This window comes from Toxotes jaculatrix, chromosome 14, assembly GCF_017976425.1.
Source record: "Toxotes jaculatrix isolate fToxJac2 chromosome 14, fToxJac2.pri, whole genome shotgun sequence".
Classification (NCBI taxonomy): Eukaryota; Metazoa; Chordata; class Actinopteri; family Toxotidae; genus Toxotes; species Toxotes jaculatrix.
Genome location: NC_054407.1, coordinates 9,170,956 through 9,192,838, shown reverse-complemented (window position 1 = coordinate 9,192,838; position 21,883 = coordinate 9,170,956). Strand labels below are relative to the sequence as shown.

Sequence of the window (21,883 nt, the reverse complement as noted above, 5' to 3'; positions counted from 1 at the left end):
TAAGCAAATGTCTTTGTAACTGCAAATTATATCCATGTATATATATATATGTGAAATATATATATATGAAATAAAAATAAAATGTATATTATGTAGCACTTATTGCAACATCATTGTTTGTTATCTTCTTTTAACTGAGCCTTTCAGTATTTCATAGCATCGTTTTGTAGGTATATATAAAGTGCACAGGCTAAACAGTTTCCATGGCTCCCCCCGGTGTTCACTCATGGATCATCATTTATTCTCCTACACAGACAAACTTGTCTTGAGCATGTGGAGGAGAACAGATGGTTCACTTAGCCACTCAGTTAGCCTATATTTGTGAGACAGGAAGGGGGACCAATTCTACAGAGGACAAAAGATGACTTATTAATTATTAAATGAATAAATGCACAAACTGAAATGTATACAAAAATACTTAAATGTAATAATACATAAATCTACATTTATTTGTATATTCAATTATTTCTGCATTTATTTTTATGCTTATACATTCACTGCATTTGTTTAAATATTTAATTTTAGCATTTGTTTACTTATTTGAGTCATGTTTCATCCTCTGCAAAATCATTCATGAAAAACAAAAAAAAAAACATCCAAAACTTGGATCAATCTGGCCAAATTGTACAGTGTGTCGGGCGCCCTCTGCTGGCTGATCAGGTTGAAAGCTCACATGTGTATGTGGTTTTGAGCATTTGTAAAATGTTGTGCAGAAGTTACTGATTTGATAAAAATGTTGAAATGGACAACAACACTATAATTATATTGTAAAATAGAGGCAAATAACTGCAAGAATGAAAGCACATACTATATAAACTGCCAGCTCTAACACTGCACTGAACACAGATCTGTTATTAAATGAACAAAACAAAGAGAAAAAAAGTTTTTACTTTTCAGTTTTATCCTTCCTCCTTCTAGATGATACAGTACAGATTCAACAAATGTTCATTTTTATCTCCATGTTTTCTCTAAAGTACGACTAGTCCCAGGTGTCACAGCTATGATGAAGCACATCGAGGTGTTCTGGTACTGGAGTCAGATATTCATTGAAGAACAGGCCATTTATCACAGAAACAGTGTACCTGATTACTCTAACATGGCACAAAAGCAGTTCCAACTGAGCAGTCTGGTCATGCCCCTGTTGCGAGAGACATGACACTCATATTGAATGCATTTCATTTGGATAGCAGACAGGCCATTGGCTGCTCTGTAAAGTCTTAAATCGATCCCATTGTGATCCCATCAGGTCAAACTACTATTTGGTCTGAAGCATTATGGCTGCTTCCAATGACACGAAACTCTGAAGACATTAGTGACATATACCATTTTTTTGTAGAGACTTCCAGTACTAATAAGTGTCTTTGATTTACAGAAAGTCTCTCTCTAAGCTAATGATACATTTTGTTCCTATTCAGAGGCCTTGAACTATGCTAATGCAGTTGAGCTGTGAGCTCTTCTGAGCATGAACTAGTTGATCACAAGTAGCTGCTAGGCACGTCTACTTCTCACTCACATCAATACATATTGTACACACACTCACAAACAGTGCAGCAATTATAAAAGACAAAAAAAGAACAAAAACCCAAAAAATAGGTAACCAAAGTAAAAAGTCATATGAATGGACATAAACTTATTATAGTGTACTTGCAGTTGATAAAAAGAAAACTAAAAAGATAAATGAATGTTGTTGGCAGCTGGGAAAATTCAGTCCTCTTTGTCCAGGATGGCCTTCACATCAGCAAATACCTGGAAGAGAAAAATAGGTAACTTTGACTTTGACACAAACATGGCACTTGGATTTCAGCTCCAGCCAAGTAATTTCAAAACTCAAACTTCTCCAAAATAACCTGAAGTGCTGCACATATTTATAACATCGATTACATTTTGATTAATTGATTGATCGTTACATTTATAAAATGTCTGAAAAAAATGCCTCTAGCAATTTCAGAGAGCTCAGGGTGAGGTCTGTGATTGCGTTTGTTTGACCTATTGTCAAAGAGAAATTTACAATAATACAAGACAGAACTACTGCTACTAAGAATTATTTTTATTATCAATCAATCTGCTGGGTCCAAGGTGATGTTGGATTGGTACAAGCACAGACAAACTTTCTCCCTTCATCAGATGAAGTCAAAAACATTCTTCCAGTGTCACACATAACAGAGTCAATCTGTCCCAAAATCTCAGCCGTTAATGGCAAGTAACATTTTACAACTGAAAGGAGTGAACGACAAATTCATCACAACAGTGTCCAGACTGCAGTAAAAACAAAACCTTTTAAATCTGCAATCTGATAAACTTAAGCTTAAAGAGAAGTATGTCAAAGTCAAGTTGAACTGTCTGACAGGCTTCTCAGGCAATCACACTCAGCTGTGGTGGTTGTCATTTGCTTATTTCACCTCCTCCTACGCTCCACTCTCCAAATGCCCCTTTGGGAAATCTATTGGTGCCGTTCACAGATGCTTCATCCACATTTTCCTACACTCCATATTATTTACTCACCTCGTCCACGGAACGAGAGGCGTCTATGGTGCACACCTTGCCCTGTTTCTCATACAGGTCAATGATTGGTCGTGTAGACTGCAGGTAGGTTTGGATTCTGCATCAAAGAAAAATATGCCTGGTTATTGGGGTCAGACGACACGGGGGACTCAAAGGAGACACAAATTAGGTCAAAAACACACATGTAGGTATCCAACAGTCAGTTAAATGGGTCAGAGAAATCTATACTGATCAAATATGTCTGTTGTACTTTGTTAGTAGCAGAAGGAAATCAGTACAATTGTCAATTGAAATCAATTGTCAAAAGCAGCAGGGACTTAAAAAAACAAAGCATATTCTCAAATCTGGGGTTTCTACAGTAAAAAAGTCTAAAGTCATGTATTTTGCTTGTGTCTCAGGACCGAACCTTTTCTCCAGGCTTTCTCTGTTGTCATCTGTGCGTCCGCTGCTCTTCCCTCTTTCCAGACATCTGTTGATGCAGACCTGTGTACAAAAGAGATCATGTCCTCAGTGTAAAGAGGCTCCTAGGACTCAGCACTCTGTATGTAACTAAAAACAGCTTGGGGGGTTTCAGCTTTTCTATTTTCCATGACCTACCTCGTTGCCGCAGTCAAAGAAAAGCACAAATTTGACGTCTGCCTTCCCATCCATGACGGTGTTCCACCCCTGAAGGTTGTCCTCGTTGCGGGGGAAACCGTCGATGAGGAAACGGAACCTTGTCTCATCTTTCTGCATTGTCTCTTCCATTGCCTTAAAGAACAGGGACAAAACTATTTCTTAGTCCTACTGTGAATTCACTGAAATAGCTAATTATTCAAATGACAAATCAGCACCTGATTCCAGACAGACCATTAAAAAGAAGGGCAATGACACAAATTCTAGATAGGTCTGCGTAAGAAAAACCTGTATCATGGTGCTGACAAACTTAAGTAAGCCTCACAGTGCAGCTCTGCACTTTGCAAGCACTGAAAACTGTTTCATTACACACTGTAGGTCAGACAAGTATATCTTTTTGTCAAAAAGCCAAACTACTAATTATTTTCTTCAATGTTTAGTTACATCTTGTCCTCATTATTCTGTCTCTCATGTTACAAATAATGACACAATGGCTAATCACAAGTTACCAAAGTGATGTTTTCAAATAACTTATCATGTGTGGCCAACAGTCCAAAAACCAAAACATTTTACATCTTACAACACGAAGAAGCACAAAATCCACACAATCACAAGGATAAGAGAAGCAAATGTTTTCTGAAGTTACTCAATAAATGACTTCTAAAATGAATTGACCTGTAGACTGGCTTGTTTCTTTCCAACACTAAATCTGTGATCAGAGATAAAGTTCTTTTACAAAAGTTAAGTTGCTTACAGGTCCTGCCTAAATAGACTGATCAGGTTTTACCACTTTTCAAGTAAACACAAATCTGATTTGCAGCCAGTATTACACCTTACACACCTTCCTGAGTAAGTTGATAGTGATTTCCACGGGGACAATTTTGCCTTCCTTGATGTAGTTGGCAATGAGCTGTCCGAACTCTGACCCTTCTCTAGCTCGCTCCGCTCTTAGCAAGTCCCCAGCTGATAAATGGGTGTAGCTGTAGTTCTGAGAGACATAAAAACACAGACAATTTTTAAATATGAAAAGTTGACTTCATATGATAAAAAAAACAACTAGTAAAACAAAGCTTTTTGAAATTAGTCATCAAGTAAATTTGATCATTTTTTTAGTTGGTTGTAAAGTTTCTATTAACACTAGTTAGTTCACAGTGAGGAGGACAGCTTTTGCAGACAGGCTAGATCCTCCTCACTCACAAGCCAGGAAAATATCAGTCCTTGTGTACAGAATGAAAAGAGCTGCCATTCTGGCCTAACCACTGTGTTTGAAGCGTGACGGCCAACACCCAGGAACATCCGTGAGCAGCAGTAGTTATAAAGTCTCTTTTATAAAAGTTCTCAGTCAAACACACACACACACACACACACACACACACATATATATACACAAGAATCAACATTTGCCCCCAGTAGAGCTGCAGCTTCGTGAGCTTTCATGACTCTGACTTTCAGGCAAACTTCAAAGCAGAATCCTTAAGTAGAGCTCTGGCTTTTCAAACTTTTTGGTGGCTTGTTAAACATAACTTTGGTTTGTGATGTAGTGAACAAATGAAAGAATGTGTCAGAGAAAGCTTGACGCAACATGACATAACATTTTTATCATTTCACTCTTAAAATCAGCAAAGCACTGCAGACCTACTCCATTTTATACATTGATCTATATTTATGTCTGATCGTCAATAAAAACACAGCTGATGTGTAAAGGCAAAGAATCACAGAATACTTGATGTTGTGAATGCAAAGCTGCAAAAACTACAACACAGATAGAAAATTAAAAAAGCTAAGTTGAGGTAAATAATATCGACTGAAACATGCTGGGTCTATATCCGGTACACCTAAATAAAGTGAGGTAAAAGTTCATCAGTCAATAAATGTCTCTGTTTGTTCAAAGTCGATGGTGGAGTGGCCAAGTGCACTCCAGACTTAGACTGGTCATTACATAATCTGAACTGCAACGATAAGTCAAAGATAAGGTTACAACATGAAGGAAATGTCAATAAGGAATCTCCTGTTGGCTCTGTTTGTATTGCGTGAAGTTAATAAGCAGATTCTCATTTAGCCTATTCTATTTACACAGGCAAACTAATAAAACGCTTTTTTTACTGCGTTGATTCAGCTGCCAGAAATTAACACGGGGGAGTTTCTGAAAAATTTAAAATATTTAAGTGGTACTTTTGTAGCCGGCACCGGCTTGTACATCAACACATCAACTGTACACACTGTGTGGCTAACTAGCTAGCCGGCAAAAACACTAGTTCATTTTAGAGGACAACCGGAAGTCAATGAAGTTTTGACTTTACCTCATACAAAAGACGTAATTTAAAGCTACAACAACCCATAATATTTACCAAATACTATTTTCATCACCATATGCTTAATCCTATCCATAAAAGTCGGTAGTTTTCATTGTCCTTTTTCTCGCCATCTCTCGTACCTCCACAATTTTGGAGCACTGGGTCCCTTTGCCGGCGCCAGGCCCGCCCAGCACAAACACAACCTGCGGCTTCATCATCAGCGACACCCGGTACAAGAAGCTCGGCACCCTCTGAGACACGTTACCGAACAAACGGCCGATCATAAACCAGCACCACCAGCTGCAGACGTGAACCGGCGGGGTTGGGCGGCGGTAGGGGTGAGGAGGGGGGACAGAAATAATAAGCTGAGCTGACCGGTGAATGCGTGTCAGTGTCGGTGGGTAGGAAGTGAAGTCGCGGAGCCTAAACGACACCACTTCCGCTGTTGACTTCAGCGACCAATGGGGTCTTCGCAGAGGCGTGACGCAGGCCGTAGCCACGCCCAGTTGCACTTGTTATTTTTTTCAATGCAGCGGTCGGGTGACGCCCCTCCCCTGCCTCTCCAGCATCAGCACCTCCAAACCGAACAAGGCGACCCTCGGCTGGAAGAGGATGCTCTCCGGTCCGTGATGCTCACCGGCTCGAGGAGACATAACGATGAGACGGCTGAGTACGGTTACTGCTTTTTGCACGTTTATGCTGCCTCGCTTCCTCCATTCATGGAGCACCATTCATGCATCCCTAAGAATGGAAGCACACTGCGAGGAAAACATTAAAATCGCCTTTTTTTAGCCGCGCTGTCTTGCCTATATAAGACACATTCTCGCTCATTTGATGAAGCTTCTTTTCATGTAGGTCAAAGTGATGAAGAGCCCGATTTTGTCTTTTGAGGGCGCCGCGCGAATGTAGGGCTAATACAGGAAAGCCAAGCAAACAAAAGGCATCCAGCCCCCCTCCTCTGACGCACCTGGCTGCCCTGTCGCCACTTGACATGACAGCGCAGAGCCGGGAGCAGAGCAGCAGGATCAAGGGGCACCGACGTGCAGCCGGACGTGTGGACTCGACAAGGAGCAGAGGAGCCTCCGGACGCACGGCGGAGAAGCATCAGCAGCCCAGGGGAGGCCGGATTGCAGTTTCTGGGGACGAGCGCCAAGGGCAGTGCGGCAGTCAGCAGGCAGACCGGGGGGAGGAGGCTGCGGAGATCTGTGATACTTCCCCCCAAGTCCCCACTGCGCTCTCACCTCCATATCATCCTGAAAATATGACGGTGGATGCTTTCATGTTAGATCAATGGTGACTGTAATACTCCACATCATTATCTCTCCTTTTTCCCCCCTTCCTAACAAATCAGTGATGATGGGCAATTAAAAGATTAGATCTGCTCTTCAGGCAAGGGTGGAACCCGGAGGGGACTGATGTGCATACTGGCCAGGTATCATTTGCTCCCTTCTTCTCTGGTTTTGCTCATTTTGCTTGTCGCCTGCACTATGGGCTGTATTCAGAGCATCGCATGCAAGCCCCGCATCAGACGGGAGAACATTGTGGTGTATGAGGTGTCAGCCTCTATTGACCAGTGTCCCACCATCATTGAGGAGAACTCACCGATTGTGCTCCGTTACAAGACGCCTTACTTCAGGGCCTCAGCGGGAGTTGTGATGCCACCAGTGCCCCGTAATGAAACCTGGGTGGTGGGCTGGATCCAAGCTTGTACCCAGATGGAGTTCTACAACACCTATGGTGATATTGGCATGTAAGTGTATAGAAGACATCATCAGACTTTAACTTTTTGTTCAGTGTGCGTGTCTAAGTGGGTATGTGTTTTAGATGTGCACACTGTCTTCCTGTTTTTCTCACTCACACACAAACTCCAAGACCAAAACACTGCACCTGCCACTGCTGAAAAAAAAAGAAGCCCCTCATCCTCTCTGTCCTCCTCCATCCACTGCCGCAGGTCCAGCTGGGAGTTACCAGAGCTGCGAGAGGGTCGGGTCAAGGCCATCAGCGACTCGGATGGCGTCAGCTACCCCTGGTACGGCAACACCACTGAAACGGTCACTCTCACTGGCCCCACGTCCAAACCGTCTCGCCTGACTGTCAGCATGAATGACAACTTCTACCCCAGCGTGACCTGGGCAGTCCCCATCAGCAACAGTAACACTCCCATGCTGACCCACATCACCAGGGACCAGAGCTTCATCACCTGGCTGGTGGCCATGAACGCCGTCACCAAGGTGGGACAAAAACACATTTGAGAACCAAAGATTGTTCCTGCTGTCAGAGAGTCGCATGTATGTTTTGCCCAGTTTGAATGAAGAGCACCGACTGTACATCTGAACTTGCTCTTGTATTACACACAGACTGACTGTGATGTAATCAGCTCCTCCTGCATTTTTTCCCTCTGGTGTAAAGTTACACAGTACCTCATCACTGCCTTCAGCTCTCCTGAAATATAGCCCCTGCAATGACCCTTCAAAAATCAGCCCAGCAAAAAAAATGTGTATCAGAATTCCTACCCTACAGTGTTTATGTATTCTCTTTTTATAGAGAAAGCTGTTTTTCTTCATCGTTGGTTAAAAAGCAGAGGACAGGAAAAGAGTGCACCTGTCTTTTTTGTGTTGGCTGTTCAATGCAGAATTGTGCGTTCAGGGATCAGAGAACAGGCATTAAAATTCTGTCTTAGTCAAATGTTCCCCCGTGTTAAAATGAAATGATTATTAATAAAGGTTAAGTTATACATCATTAATTAGGAAAGCACATTAACTACACATCTATTAGCAGTGGAGGATATATTGTACAATCAACTTAAGCTTTAACAAAATACTCCCTGTGCACCAAGTATCAACCATATTCATTTTTACGTTTGTCTCCTCTTCCAGGAGCGTATCGTGTTGCAGACAGTGCGGTGGCGGATGCGTGTGGACATCGCTGTGGATCCAGACATGCCTCTGGGCTCTCGGGCATCGCTGATGGGTCGTCCCTACCAGGAGCAACCACACATCCTCAACTACCAGGAGCCCATCCCTCCCAATGCACTGGGGAGGCCGAACGCCAACGACGCCCAAGTGCTAATGTGGAGGCCACGGAGAGGGGCTCCACTAGTGGTCATACCGCCAAAATAAGAGAGTAAAGTGGTTGCACAGACAAAAGTATAATTGTTCCCTCTTGCAGAGAAGGGGTAAAGAAGTTGTGAAGTCTTTGAAAGAAGAGAGAACTGATGGTTTCCCTGCGCTCAAGATGCCATTGGCTCAGTATCCCTATGAGATTTAAGTGGACCATTATAACAAGCCAGAGTGGATAGTACATGTTGGGTCTGACACAGAATGTTGTCAGAAAAAAATCTACAATGAACTAATGTCAAGGGCCTGGAGTTGCATTGAAGCTTGTTTTGCCCGTGACAAGTTTTGGACTGCATTGAAGAGTTCTGCCTGCCTTTTAGTGAAGAAGGAACACTGTTTTTAGACGTACCACAGAGGTATTAGTCCACAAAAAGAACTGCATCCTGCATCCTTATGTAGATCTTATTGCATGAGAGAGTGAGAGACGCCAAAAAAAAAAAAACTGTCGTTGAGAAGTTTAAGAATAGCATTTGTTTTGTATAACTTGATACCTGAAGACATTTTGATTGAAAAGTCAGCCAAAAAACCCTTCGGCTGGTTAAACCTCGTCAGTGCCAATAAAGGCCTTCAGCACACTCAGTACCAGAGTTAAAGGATGTATTCAGAAAATCTAAGAGACAAAAGTATTATATTATTATATATGAATCTTTTTAGGTTAAGATTAAACTCATATGTCGATCAGATTGTATTAAGCACCCACTTGGCATAAAAGTCTGGAGAAAAAAAAAGACAAGTTTGCTGTAGTTTTCACTGGAGTTTTGCTAATACACCAAACTTATGCACAGACATATTTTCAAGGCTCCGTAGTGCAGCTGATATTGTATTCAGATGGGTGACAAACCATCAGAGAGATGAGCTGAACCTGTTACCACATTAAATAAATAATGTCAGCAATGCTGTCAATAAGTGCGGTGTAAATGACTTGGAATGGTGCCATACAACAGATTTAAAACAAGAGGGTGATAGCAGCCAGGGCCACACCATATATCATAGTTGGAATGGGGCCTAACTGTACTCAGACCAAGGGCAGATTTGACGTGGCACTAATCAAACCACGTTGCACTACACAGTTAAATTAATCTTCCTACAATCAAGGAACTTAAATGTACTCTTAACAGTTTCCTTGATGTGGAATTAAACCAGGCTGAATTTTGGCATGGATTTACTTGGAGAAGTGCCAAACCAACACCGGTCATACCACAATATCTCCTCTGATTACTGACACAAATAATTTAGCAGTAGGTTTCTGAAGATAATCATAGATGAAGGCCTTCCTGTGTCATGGTTGCGGTCTGTCCAGTGGCTCGTCCTGGGCTCAGACCATGTTTCAGCCTGCCACTCCACACACGAGTCACATGACTCATCCTCCATCTGTCCTTCTCTACAGGTTCACGCCTCACCTTCCCATCTGCCTGCTCTTTTTCTGTCCTTTCTATCCACCTCAACACACACACACACACACACACACACACACACACACACACACACACACACACACACACACACACACACTACTACTACTACTACTACTACTACACTCCATATTAAATGTACTCATTTGCTCTGAAATCTACAACTATGCAAAGATTGTGACAACAAACAGCCTGAAAAAAAATAATTTGTTCATCTGCCTCAATTCTGTTTTCATTTGTCAGGGTAATTGTTGAATAAAAATGTCTGTTACTACCATGTTAAATCCTCAGAGGTTAAAATAGGTTATATTAATTCAGTGTGTCTACATGTGCCGCTGCACCGCAGCTCATTCAGCCATCTGTTGCTATAGAGACTGGTTTGGTTCTTCTGGGTGCACTGCAACTGGAACTGGGAAAAAAAAAACAGTTCCAAATATTCATGGGAGTACCTACCTCTGTGTGTATGCATTAGCTTGTGTGTGTGTCTGTGTGTTTGTGAGGGTGCACACTTGCAGCTCCAATTTATCCATTAATTTCACTTTGAAGTAAGAAAAAAGATCAAGGCAGAGCTGGTTGTTTCAGCATAAAAGATGCCTTAATTTATTCATTTGTTCTTACATAAAAACCTTTATTTTGCATTTAAATAACAGTAGAATGAGAGCTTTTGATATAAATACTCAGACTGCGAGCAGCAAGGTCAAAGCAGTCACATCCCATCTTATCTCATCTCATATAAAAAAGGACATTCAGCATCTTTGAACAGAGGTAACCCCTCCTCTTTGCAGCAAGTTTGCTCTTCATTCCACCACTAGATGGAAGCTCTGTCAAGGGTTTTTCCTCTCTTTGAGGCAGGCGCTATCAGCATCAGTAACATCCGATTTTGTTTTTGTAAATACATCCGATTATCCATATCCTGTAACACACACAACTTACACCACTGAAATATTGAACTATAAAATACAAATTACCAAACATGAATGTGGCCATGCTTTCACCTTGCTCCTTTTAAATTACACCTACAGTACGTTTTTATTAGATAATTTAGAGACAAAGTGGTTTTTTTTTTTTTTTTACAATAGTATGTGTTAACATGTTAGCTCCAAAGTATTCCTGTTAGTGTTTTATGAGAAAAAGCTTTAGAAAAAAACATCTACACAGTAAATGTATTTCACATTATTGGCCCCCATCTTTTGTGCAAAGCAGTATTTTTCTGCTGGAGTGATGGGGAACATTCATTCTCAACTGTTGTCAGTTGACTGGGAGTAACAGGTTCGATCAACTCCACTTTTCCCATGTTCTTAATTTCCACATGCTAAACTCGCAGTGACAGTTCACAGAGTCCTGCTCTGTCTATGCTGGTTGGCCTCGTCTGTCAGGTAGCACTGTTCACAGAGGTCTCGGTCTTGATGACGCTGTCACTGGCAGGTTTTGGCTCGTAGCTGTAAAGAAACGTGGCAGCAATAACCAGCACTGCCCCTAAGAAAAATATACTGAAAGAAAGGCAAGAAGAGGATGAAAAGGAGAGAAAACAAAAAGGCATTAATGTATTCAGTAAACAAACAACTCTGCACTCACTTCATATCATGCAAACAAAAGTCTACAACCATGCTAGCAGCTCTGTGAGGCTGTACAGCACAACAGGGCATGCGTATGATGACAATGCTTACATCCATTATATTTAGCAGGTATAATGTTCACCATCTTAGCTAAGAAGGTTATGCTTTTGCATGCTAACATTTGATAATTAGCTCTAAACACAAAGTACAGTTGAGGCTGATGGGAATGTCATTAGTTTTGCAGGTATTTGGTTGTGAACCAAAGTACTGGACCGAAACTGAAATTCTGATTTGATGATGGAGCTGGAGGAGTCAATCAGAGGATCATCAAAGTTATTATCACGTACCCTGAAGGAAACCTCAGTGTCGAAGCAAAACTTAATGGCAATTCATAGTAAAGCTATTTCTGTTATGAGGCAGCTCTGCTGCCTCTGGGGTTTGTGTTGTTTCCTGCTTTCCGTTTTCTCTTTTCTGTCTCTGTGTGTATGTGTGGGTGTGGTTTGGCGTGTTTTTTCAGTTCCTGGATTCCTGGGCGGTTCCTCCCCACTCCTGCCTCCTGCTCTGGCTGATTGGGCACACCTGTGCGCAGTCTTAGTGCAATCAGTCTAATCAGGAGGTATAAGAGGCTCTGCGTTCCAGCGCTTCCTCGCCAGTTCGTTCCGTCATCTTCCACGGTGACTAGGCTCTGTGCTTTACTCCTCCCAAGCGTATTTTGGAAATACTTACCCTTTTGAACACTGCTCTCCGGATCCCCTCTAACCTGTGTGCTCTCTCCTTCCCCAATTTCCACTGGCAAGATTCCCTCTCTCCCGTTCCTCACCGCTCCAGCTTGCTGTGCCACGCCGCCCAGGAATCCCTTCACTGCCCTGCCTATTCCACTTGATCTCTTTTGTTTACTGAATTGAAAAGAAATAATAAACTGTTTGACTCCCTTTACTCCTCGCCTGTCTGCTGTTGGGTCCAGGCCTGATTAAGAGACTCAGCCTTAACAGATTCATCAAAACCACAAAAGTAAATCTCAGGAAAAATGCAACAAAAGTGCTACAGGAAAAATCAAGGATCACCAAAGTCAGTAGGATTTATCCTCTGTGCACCATGAATGTGTGTACAATATTTCATACTAAAAGACTAAAATAAGTGGTGGATTGACCAAATATCCACACCACAAGTGAAGAAGAAGTTAAAACTAAATCTTGGGGGAGTGTACGAGAGCGTGATGCGTGTGTTTACCCAGTGGGATTAAAGTCCTTCAACAGGAAGTATGAAATGAGAGTGGACAAGATGATGGACAGAGAAGTGGCAAATCCTTTGAGGATGTTGTCTGCATATTTAATGACGACTGCTACGACCAGCCCACCCAGAGCCTACAGATGGAGAACACAGAGTTTTAAAGCAGTCTGCACTCAACATGAAGACAAACCTGTGCATATGCATGTCAACGACAGCCTCACAAATACACAAATGTGAAACGTGATGAAATGGGATGAAGTGAGAATGAAGAGAAACGTAATGATCAAACCTGTAAGACAACAACGGTGCAGGTAATAGTGCTGTAGCCCTGAAACATTCCCGACTGTCTCACCCTCTGGCCATCATACACCATCATTCCCACGAAGCCAAACACAAAGCCGAACAGACCTGGAAGAGCCAAGAAGAAACAGGGAGGTGACGTTGTTTGTTGCAAATAAATTAGAAGCTTTTATTGTTCTTGTTAAAAATTTAAACAATCACAAAGAAAGACAAAATAATTAAGACCGAAAAAAGAAGGGTAACTAAGACAGGCTGGCATGATTTTTGTTATTAGCTTAGCTGTAGTTTAGAGTTTAAACCAGTGTTGTCATCTTGAATCAAACTGCTCTTGGTTGTTTCATCGTTGTTTCACCACATGTAACTGCCACTAGAGGTCTCCCAAACACACACACGCACAAACATACTGAGAAATCCACAAACTTATACTGTTAAATGCAAGGTATTATTTTCTCAATTATAAATCACTGATTTGAATTTTCATGGTTATAAAACTAATTTGACTAAAAGGGTTTAAGTGCAGAGACTAATCAATCTCCACTTATGAGAGGCTATGGTGTGCAACAGGAGCAAGGCAGAGCAAAAGTTGCAAGAGAATAACATGAAGGAGGTGTGGTATTGTATGAAAACCACCAGGAGTTGCAAGCAGAGACATGACAGTGCAGTAGATGGTACAGTGGAAAGACCAGTTCCTCTTCTGTAACCGGTTTAGCAGAGAAGTACGTTCAGTGGCAGGTTGCTGTCACAGAGCTGACTTCTGACTGACTCCTCCCAACCGGGGCAGGGGGAAGTTGAGCACTAGGCCTGATGCTCTTCTCTTTGTTTTTGTTTTTAATTCAATGGCTGGATTAGCCTTGCTTCATTTGTACTTCAAGTTACTCTATTTACTGTCATTGCACATGTTATTTTTGTGCTGACTTATTTATCTGCTGCACCAACAATCTCAAGTGTACAGGACCTCATCTTATCTATCAATCTATTGGTCTATCTTATCAAACATATCATTTATCTTATTTTCTAGGGATGAGTGAGCAATTCTTTACCATTAAAGGCTTGAACAGCGAGCAACTAAGTAGTCTTGTGAAAGCTGTCTCTTCTGTTGTAGCCTAGCAACACAGAACAAATATTATTTCTTTGAATTTCAGTGCAACAGGAATCCCAGTTTCATTGACACACCTAATGCTAGCTCACCTCTCTGCTACTTTTAAATCTGTAAAGACTTAGATGAATGAAAGCCTCACAAGCCAGATTTACAGGCCAGAAAGCCTGTAAATCTGGCTTGTGAGGCTACTTTTTGATAAATAATTATTGTGTCAATAATTATAATAATTACTGTGGCTGTGCTGTGTAGAATTGGATCCCATTTGTTTTTCAAGTTGTATGTATCTCTTATGTCCCTGTCCATTTCCTTTCTGACCCCTGAGAAATATACTTTCAGGAATGTGATGATAAGTCTATTCTATGCTTGTAGCTTGGATCTTAATTTGTCCACAGTGCATGCACACTGCATATGGTTTCTGCCTCAGTGTGGAGGAGAAGCATCTAGTGTGCATGTGAAATACTTTAGCCTCTTCAGCATGAATGCGTTCTGTGATAGGTTTTGTTTTTCCCTGCGGTACACACAAGTTGAGTCCAACTTTTTGAAAAACCTCCCCTGCACCCTGAATGGAGAGCATGTAGTAGATGCTTAAGCAGCTAAATCCTCAACAATCTGAGCAGACTCTGCAGTTCTTCTATCTTTTTCTAATGTGTTTATTAAGAAATTAATAATGAATGCAAATTCAACGTTATGAATACTAAAATCTCCACTGGTTTTCTAAATGATGTTTCTTTTTGGAAGGTGATAAAACACAGTAGTGTAGAATTTAAAAAAAGAATATATCAAGGTAGCAGTGAAGTTTCTCAACATTAGGTGTGTCAGTGAAGCAGTGGGGTCCGTTCAGAAATTCACAGCTTTAATATTTCCTCTGTGTCACCAGATTAAGGTGACCGGAAAGGGGAAACATTTGACCTTGCTGAATTTCACCTTTTAAATCCAAAAGGGTGTATTTTGTAAGATTCAGAAAGTTTGATCCATCAGCTATCCAGAGTGTCGTTATGTGTTGTTCCTTTTCATACGCAGGCTGGGGGACTCACAAAAGATGGATTAAAAAATAAATTGAAGCAGCAGAGGCCAACAAAGCAAAAAGACACTCACCTAGCTGTATGTTACGGACCCACACACTCTGTTTAGTCTCCTTGAGGATTTTTTCAAAGTAAACTCCTGCAAAGCCACTGGACACACAGGCCATCAGCACGGCCATCAGTCCCACAAACTGGGAGCCTGCAGACGCAAGCTTCTTCTCAGAGTCACCTCGAGAATCTGTGGGCCACTGTGGAGGTTAAAACATTAGGTCAAAACTAATGTGCAGGTTCAGGCAGCACGTTAACTTTTCTGCTCAGAGTAGTGTAACTAACTGACAACTAAAATGTCTGATGTGTGAATAAAGTCATATACCCACGAAAACAACCCACATCACAACACTAGGAAGGATACAGCAGCTACACCTGTGTATTTGTAAATTGCTTTCGGTGCTGGTACCTGCACTAGAGTGACTCCAGCCATGAGTAAGAGCAGGGAAAGCCACTGGTAGAGGCCCAATCTCCTTCCCAGCATGGAGACCGAGAACAGCGCTGTGGTAAGGATCTTCAGCTGGTATGTGACCTTGATGGAGCACAACACAAACACAAAAAGTAAGGTAGTCAGGTATTAACTTGATAAGGTCACTATAGAGACCTGAGGTCCTGGCCCTCCTGTCTCTGTAGCCTCTGTTTGACTTGATAATCGAGGATTTCTTTGTGACATGATACTGGGATTTTCTTTCATATTATTTGCTACTGTCCAGGACAGTGGACATTTTAAACAAGAAAAATAAAGAAAACCAGCATATCACATCACCCTGAACCACTCTCAACATGGGAGCTATAGTCGCTGAGTCCTTATCAAATATTATCTTATCTTTTCCTCATTCCTATACGGTAGCAGAAACCCATTTGGTTAATAATCTGCATAGATAGCCTCAGTGTATGCAAAAAGCCAGGGAGCTGTAGGGTAGCCAGGAAAATGTGGCAGGACCTGAGAAGTTCCACTGCCTTCAAAAGTAACTTATGAGGCTTTTCTCCCAGCTCCTAGGCAATCTGCAGAGCTAGACTAACTGCTAGCTGCAGCTTCATATTTACTGTAAGAAAATTAAAGCACATCAGTCTAACTAATTACAGGTCAAATATGGATTTATAAAACAAAATAAATTATTGCCAAATTATACAGAAATCATTTCAATTACACACACACACAGGAAGCAGCACATTAATCTGTAACCTGATAGGTGGCCGCGTCCAGGTTGGATAAGGCCACATAGAGCAGATTGTTCTGCAGTGTGTAGATCCCTGCAGGAATGGCCAACTTCATGGTCTCCACGGGCTTGTTCATAATCTCCTCCTTCAGCAGCTGGTTCATTGCCCGCAAACTGAAATCTGGCAGAGACAGAGAGTGTCTTGTCAGCAGTGCAACCCGGAGGCCACCCATGGAGTGAAGAGACAAGCAGAACTTGTGCCTAGTTATACTACCTTTGTACCACCTGACTAAAACTGACTAAAAAGAGGGAAAACAATCTCAACTCCTCACTTTCACATGCTGCTCCCAATTTGTTACTCACTATTCTCCATGAAGACAAGGACAGTGCAGGCAAGGATCTTGAGGACCTCAGCCGACACCACGGCGGAGGAGGCCAGGTAGCGGGGTCCATCTTCCTTCAAGGTGCGGGAGTAGCGCATGGTGAGCACTAGCGAGGTGGTCTGCAAGACCAGCACTCCCAGAGACATATACTTCAGCCTCGAGGACTGTGGCAAGGACACGACCATTGTGGAGGACTGAGTGTTCAAGTTGGCATTTAGGAAAGACAAAGAGACAGAACGACATAGTGAAGTCAATCTGGGTCAGTCAGAGAAAACAGACATACCTCAATTCACTTGTTCCTAAAACCAGATGCAATAAGAGCAAAGCTGCTGAAGTTTCACTGAACAAGGAACCTACTTCTGCCTTGAGAAGTCTGTGTAATATCACAAAATGAAGTCAAAATTATGCAAGGACAACGTGAAAGACAGGTTCAAACGACATAAATGGAACAGAGAGAAGGTAAAACTCACAGACATTAGTCGGTCACAGGAGCCTGAAGAGTCTGAAGAAGAGAGTGAGTGTAAAGCAATCAGGAATGCTGTTCTATAGTAAAAGGATTGTAGGTCTAGCCTGAGGCAGTGCAGAGGATCCCTGTGACAGACTTGTAGTACTGGATCAACAGGAAGACAGACTAACAATAAGAGCAATGGTGGAAAATAGGGACCGGTGCAAAACCACGGATTTTACAGTACAACTCAAAGTTCAAAACAGCTGCCTCCCGCTACAGTTCTGAAATGTGTCCTGCAACAATAGAAACAAACTGCTGATCCAGAAAGGGGGGACTGGTGAATCATTGGTAAAGCTGAAACCACAAATGACCAGCAATGTGTAAGCACAACCACATCCACAGCTTTCAGTCTTTCAGGTTCCATTATGAAAATATAAATTCCTTTTCTCTGTTGTGTTGTTAATGATATACCTACCTAGTGTTTCTTGTTTGTCCCCTGTTTGACTCTTCTCCTGTGTGTGTGTGTGTGTGTCACTGCCTGGGCGTGGCCAACCTAGTTTCTGCTTTCCGCCAGATCTCCTGCTCATGTGCTGTGTGCCACCTCATCCAACTACACCTGAAGGCAACAGTATTTAAACACTGGTCCTGTACTCCATTCTTTGCCAGATTGTCAGTCCACTTCAGTGGTAGCATTCGGCCAGCTCTCTAAAGTTTGAGCGCCTCAAATACACCTACACCCAGCGCCATTCCTATCGTCATTGGTCCCATCGGTCACTTACCAGTCTTGTCCGCCATACCTGGACACTCACTCCAACCTGCCCGGCTCAATCTACAGCCCTGCCTTTACCAGCCGGCCTTAGTTAACTCACAGAGTCCTTATTAATGTCTCTGTTTGCTGCAACAATTACCTCCTTTATATGCTACAGACAGAGCTGGGAGATGGGGAGATCTGGAGAAGTGCCTTGGATTCCTGCTCCAGTGTTCTAAGATGTTCAGCCAGCAGCCTCAAACCTTCTATTCAGACCATTCGAAGGTTCTATATTGTGTGGCTATTGCAGGGAAGAGCCCTGGGTTGGGTGGAGGCGGTACATGGGAGTAGAGCGGTGAGCACATTTTCTTATACTGACTGAGTGTAGCTTATTACTCAGTGGATGTCTGTACTCCAGCAGTAGATTTACAGTGGAATGAAGAGGCAAAGTGGGGAGTGTTTGTAACGACTTTGAATTAACAACTTAAGGATGAGCCGTCCGCTCACAATGATCCAACTAACCTTGAAGTCTGATGTCATTTTCACTAAATCAGTTTGTGTCTTATAACAGCCCATAACAAAACACCAACAAGAAAGCACATTTTCTAAATGTTAGTGATAACCTATCCTGCATGAAAGGTTGGGTTGAGAGTAATGAGATAATTATTACCTGTCTCATAACTCAGGTGAACCGGAGACCTGAAAACCCCACATTCTTCGCTCCTGTGACCTGTGTTCTCTGACTGAAGCATCTAATCTCTGAACTGTCACTGCTGCCACTTCCACTTTTCCTCGTCACCTCATCCAAATTTTTAAAATTCTTCTGAGCGAAAGGCAGAATATTCAAAGAGGCAGACCGTACTACATTTCTGAAGCAATGTCTCTTGTAGAATAGCTGACAGTGCTATAACGCCCTTCAAATGGTGAGAGGAGGAACTAAAGAACCTTCTCTGGTTTTTACAAGGTAAAACTGCAGGGTGGGAATTGTCCGGGTGGACTGTTTGCATTGGATGGTTATTAACTAGCCGCTGCTAACACCACTGCCACTGCATCACTACCTGTTTTAGATGATTGTTTACCGAGATCTGACTGACCATATTATAGTTTGCATTTCCTTCATACTGTTACTGTAAATCATTATTCTCTTATTTCAAGCGCACAAAGTTGTTATTTGTTGAATAATATGGGAGAGAATGTGTATTTCTTATTACTAGCAAGATTAGAGACAAAGTCCACTGAGCCACGTCATAAAATGGTTGCATAATTTCTTCTATGGTAAGTATCACACTTTGGTAAATAGAGGATGTAAAACAATCCACGAACGTCAAAGACGTATTGACAGACCAAGAGGTGTGGTGTGTGCTACACACTAACCCTCTTATGCAGCAGCCCTGCTTCGCAGAGGGGCATGGCTGCACAATCCTCCTCTGTGTACATGTGTCAACATGTGTGTGTGTCCTACTACACGCCCATCAAATCCTCCTCTCCCTCCCTCGCTCTCTCTCTGCACATTTCAAGAACACTGTCGACTTTCATGTTCAGTTTCCAGCTACTCGCTTATAAAATCATCTGCTAGAATGTACTATAGCAGAGCACAGTGGAAGAATTTTGAATATCTATAAGCAGCAACTTGCTGGTGGTTCATTTATTACAAACTTATTACATGCAACCACACATTGTTTGAAACCAAAAATATTTTAAGTTCAAGAGGAAATCCCAAAGTTACCAACTGCATCAAATATGTCAGTTTTAATTTTGGAGAATTGCGTATAAATGATGCATAATGCACCTAAATTTCCACATCAAGTTTTGGGTTTAATTTTTTTTTAAACCTCAGCTGCTTAAGGGAAAATAAAAAGGTGAAAACCAGACGTTAAGTGTTTAATTACTGATTCGTGAATATTATGAATGACAGTAAATTTTAAATTAAGTCAAGATAAACCACTTAATCAGTCACTCAAACATCACCAAATAGTTCTGAAATTCACTGACTGGCAGTGTCTTAGTGTTAAGATTTAGATTGTAGTTTTTAATAACTGGCTGCACTGTCCCGTTTGGCATTCATTCACTGGTTCATTCATTTGTTCCTGAGTATATCAGTTTTCTGATACTTCTACTCCACTACATTTGAGGGGTATTTATTTGACATATAAGTTTAGAAGTTTATAAAATAGGATGCACTGCGGTACATTAAACTGTCCAACAGTACATACAACAGGTAAAATTAGCTCCACCTCAGCCACTTTAATGCATCAAATATAATAACCAAATCCATAATGTAATAACATTACACTGACAGGGCAAGTTTGCATAATGAGTAGCCTTGTTTTACTTTTGAAACTTTAACTTAAACTTAACTTCCCAGCAAATTAGCCTTCTGAGGCCCTGACAGAGATGCACTAACCTGGGCAGCAGACAGGAAGACTGATCTGCCTAAGTGTCTCAGTCTGACACAACCTGCTCTCCACAGATGAAATCACAGGCTAGATTAGGAGGCACAGTTTCTGATTATGAAATGACTGAACCAAGGACAAGACAGGCATTGTGTGTTTCGAGGAAGAAAAAAAGAGCCTGCACTGTCTTTGCCTGTTTGCCATGTGCAGTAACATTGTGAAACACATGTTAAAAAACAGACACACAGACTAACATTACAGTAAACTTTTGTAGTCTTGAGCTTTGATCTCATGAAAGCTCTGGCAGCCTCCAGACTTGTCAGTCATTGTGAGGGGTTGAGCAGCATCATGCTGTCAGTGGGCTCCATTTGAGTTTCTTCTCTAAAAATCTGCATCTCCACATCTTCACAAACCAGGCCTGTGACAAAACCCAGATCAAGATGTTTTTTTAAAAGAGGAGAGAGTGTGAATGGAGCAGTACACTACCCCTTTTATTAACTTCTCCAGAGTAGATGTAGCATCAGATAACATAGAAAACAGATCTGTGGTGGCCTCAGGTCAAAGAAAGCAGTGTGTGTGTGTGGACCTGCTGAGGGTGGGGCCTCCACCACAGTCTGCTCCACCTTAGGAATATTTGGGACAAGAGAGGACACAAGCCTAATTTTAAGAACTCAGCATACAGGACAAGGTTACTCAATACTGGCGAGATAAACAGACCAAACTGCAGAGATCTTTCAGATCTAAACTGAAATTCTGGGAATGTGATGAAATGGAATGACAGCCAGAGTCTTAACAAGTCATAGACCTGAATTGGAGCACTGCTGGTGACATGGATCTGTGTAGTAAAAGCAGAGCTGACTGGGCAGCCATCAACATCCTCCGTGCATTTGTTTTATTGGAAGCTGACATGAGCAAATATTGAACTTCTTTAAATCATTAGGATGTGGATCCGTCAGAGGGCAACCCAAAGTGGAGGAGTAAATGAATGAATGACTGAATGAATGAAGGAGTTAAGGCAACCCTTTTTCTACAAGCCCACATATCTGTGTACTCTGATTGTTATCAGTTGTTGGCTACTGCTGATAATAAAGCCGCAATTGATCAAGCTGCCCGTGAAGGAGTCTTTACAGATAGGGGAAAAACAGTAGGAAGAACAGACTAACTACAGACTAAATAAACATAACTATCACGGATATGTTTATTTAGTATTCTTCCTGCTTTTTTTTTTTTTAAATAAACGGATTGAAAGTCTACAGATTGTAGTTTACAGTAACTTACCTGTGGGACTGGATCTCAGCTGAGGACGTGGATGACAGTCTGCGGACACTCATTCACCGGACACTCCTCCTTTCCCTTTCGATCTTCTTTTATTTATTAATAACACCCACAAAGTTAAGGCTTAGAAAAGCCTCTCACCGCTATAATGTGAAAAGTTGTAGCGGTGTACCTTAAATATAAACTCAGGACGGAGTCCCCCCACCTCCACCCCTGGTTCCTGAATGAATGAACCGACACGTACGGAGCAAACACTCTGGAGGTTTGGTGACATCTGTTGGA

General features: G+C 41.9%; 3 protein-coding genes across 6 annotated transcripts; 1 reads left to right on the top strand and 2 right to left on the bottom strand.

The window, feature by feature from the left end:
- Nucleotides 1–880: 880 nt before the first annotated feature.
- Nucleotides 881–5,822, bottom strand: cmpk (cytidylate kinase). The gene is made up of 6 exons (XM_041056211.1): nt 5,552–5,822; nt 3,959–4,105; nt 3,100–3,252; nt 2,909–2,985; nt 2,503–2,599; nt 881–1,746 (listed from the first exon to the last, which is right to left on the bottom strand). Exons 1-6 carry the CDS (start codon nt 5,693–5,695, stop codon nt 1,705–1,707), a joined length of 660 nt encoding a protein of 219 aa, XP_040912145.1. The 5' UTR covers nt 5,696–5,822; the 3' UTR covers nt 881–1,704.
- Nucleotides 5,823–6,826: 1,004 nt separating this feature from the next.
- fam78ba (family with sequence similarity 78 member Ba) lies at nt 6,827–8,530 on the top strand. Its single transcript, XM_041055588.1, has 3 exons — nt 6,827–7,161; nt 7,363–7,642; nt 8,288–8,530. Exons 1-3 carry the CDS (start codon nt 6,827–6,829, stop codon nt 8,528–8,530), a joined length of 858 nt encoding a protein of 285 aa, XP_040911522.1.
- A 1,979-nt stretch (nt 8,531–10,509) lies between these two features.
- slc35a3b (solute carrier family 35 member A3b) lies at nt 10,510–21,819 on the bottom strand. Of its 4 annotated transcripts, none has more exons than XM_041055280.1 (9): nt 21,605–21,819; nt 17,208–17,239; nt 16,718–16,931; nt 16,381–16,535; nt 15,604–15,726; nt 15,220–15,394; nt 13,015–13,133; nt 12,726–12,859; nt 10,510–11,429 (listed from the first exon to the last, which is right to left on the bottom strand). In XM_041055280.1, the coding sequence occupies exons 2-9, from the start codon at nt 17,211–17,213 to the stop codon at nt 11,312–11,314; spliced, it is 1,044 nt and encodes a 347-aa protein (XP_040911214.1). In that variant the 5' UTR covers nt 17,214–17,239; nt 21,605–21,819; the 3' UTR covers nt 10,510–11,311. The 4 variants fall into 4 exon arrangements, with proteins under 4 accessions (XP_040911214.1, XP_040911212.1, XP_040911213.1 ...); XM_041055278.1 differs by lacking the exon at nt 21,605–21,819 and adding an exon at nt 17,661–20,247; XM_041055279.1 differs by lacking the exon at nt 21,605–21,819 and adding an exon at nt 17,965–20,245.
- Between the last annotated feature and the right edge of the window lie 64 nt (nt 21,820–21,883).

Coding starts and splice junctions, on each gene's coding strand:
- slc35a3b (XM_041055278.1), bottom strand. CDS start 17,772: ATGAGCAGGAGATCTGGCGGAAAGCAGAAACTAGGTTGGCCACGCCCA. Junction 17,240..17,660: donor GGACAAACAAGAAACACTAG/GTAGGTATATCA, acceptor TCTCTTCTTCAG/ACTCTTCAGGCTCCTGTGAC. Junction 16,932..17,207: donor CCTGTGACCGACTAATGTCT/GTGAGTTTTACC, acceptor TTGAACACTCAG/TCCTCCACAATGGTCGTGTC.
- fam78ba (XM_041055588.1), top strand. CDS start 6,827: ATGTGCATACTGGCCAGGTATCATTTGCTCCCTTCTTCTCTGGTTTTG. Junction 7,162..7,362: donor ACCTATGGTGATATTGGCAT/GTAAGTGTATAG, acceptor CCACTGCCGCAG/GTCCAGCTGGGAGTTACCAG. Junction 7,643..8,287: donor CCATGAACGCCGTCACCAAG/GTGGGACAAAAA, acceptor CTCCTCTTCCAG/GAGCGTATCGTGTTGCAGAC.
- cmpk (XM_041056211.1), bottom strand. CDS start 5,695: ATGATCGGCCGTTTGTTCGGTAACGTGTCTCAGAGGGTGCCGAGCTTC. Junction 4,106..5,551: donor AGTGCTCCAAAATTGTGGAG/GTACGAGAGATG, acceptor TATGTCTCTCAG/AACTACAGCTACACCCATTT. Junction 1,747..2,502: donor CCTCTCGTTCCGTGGACGAG/GTGAGTAAATAA, acceptor TTTCTCTTCCAG/GTATTTGCTGATGTGAAGGC.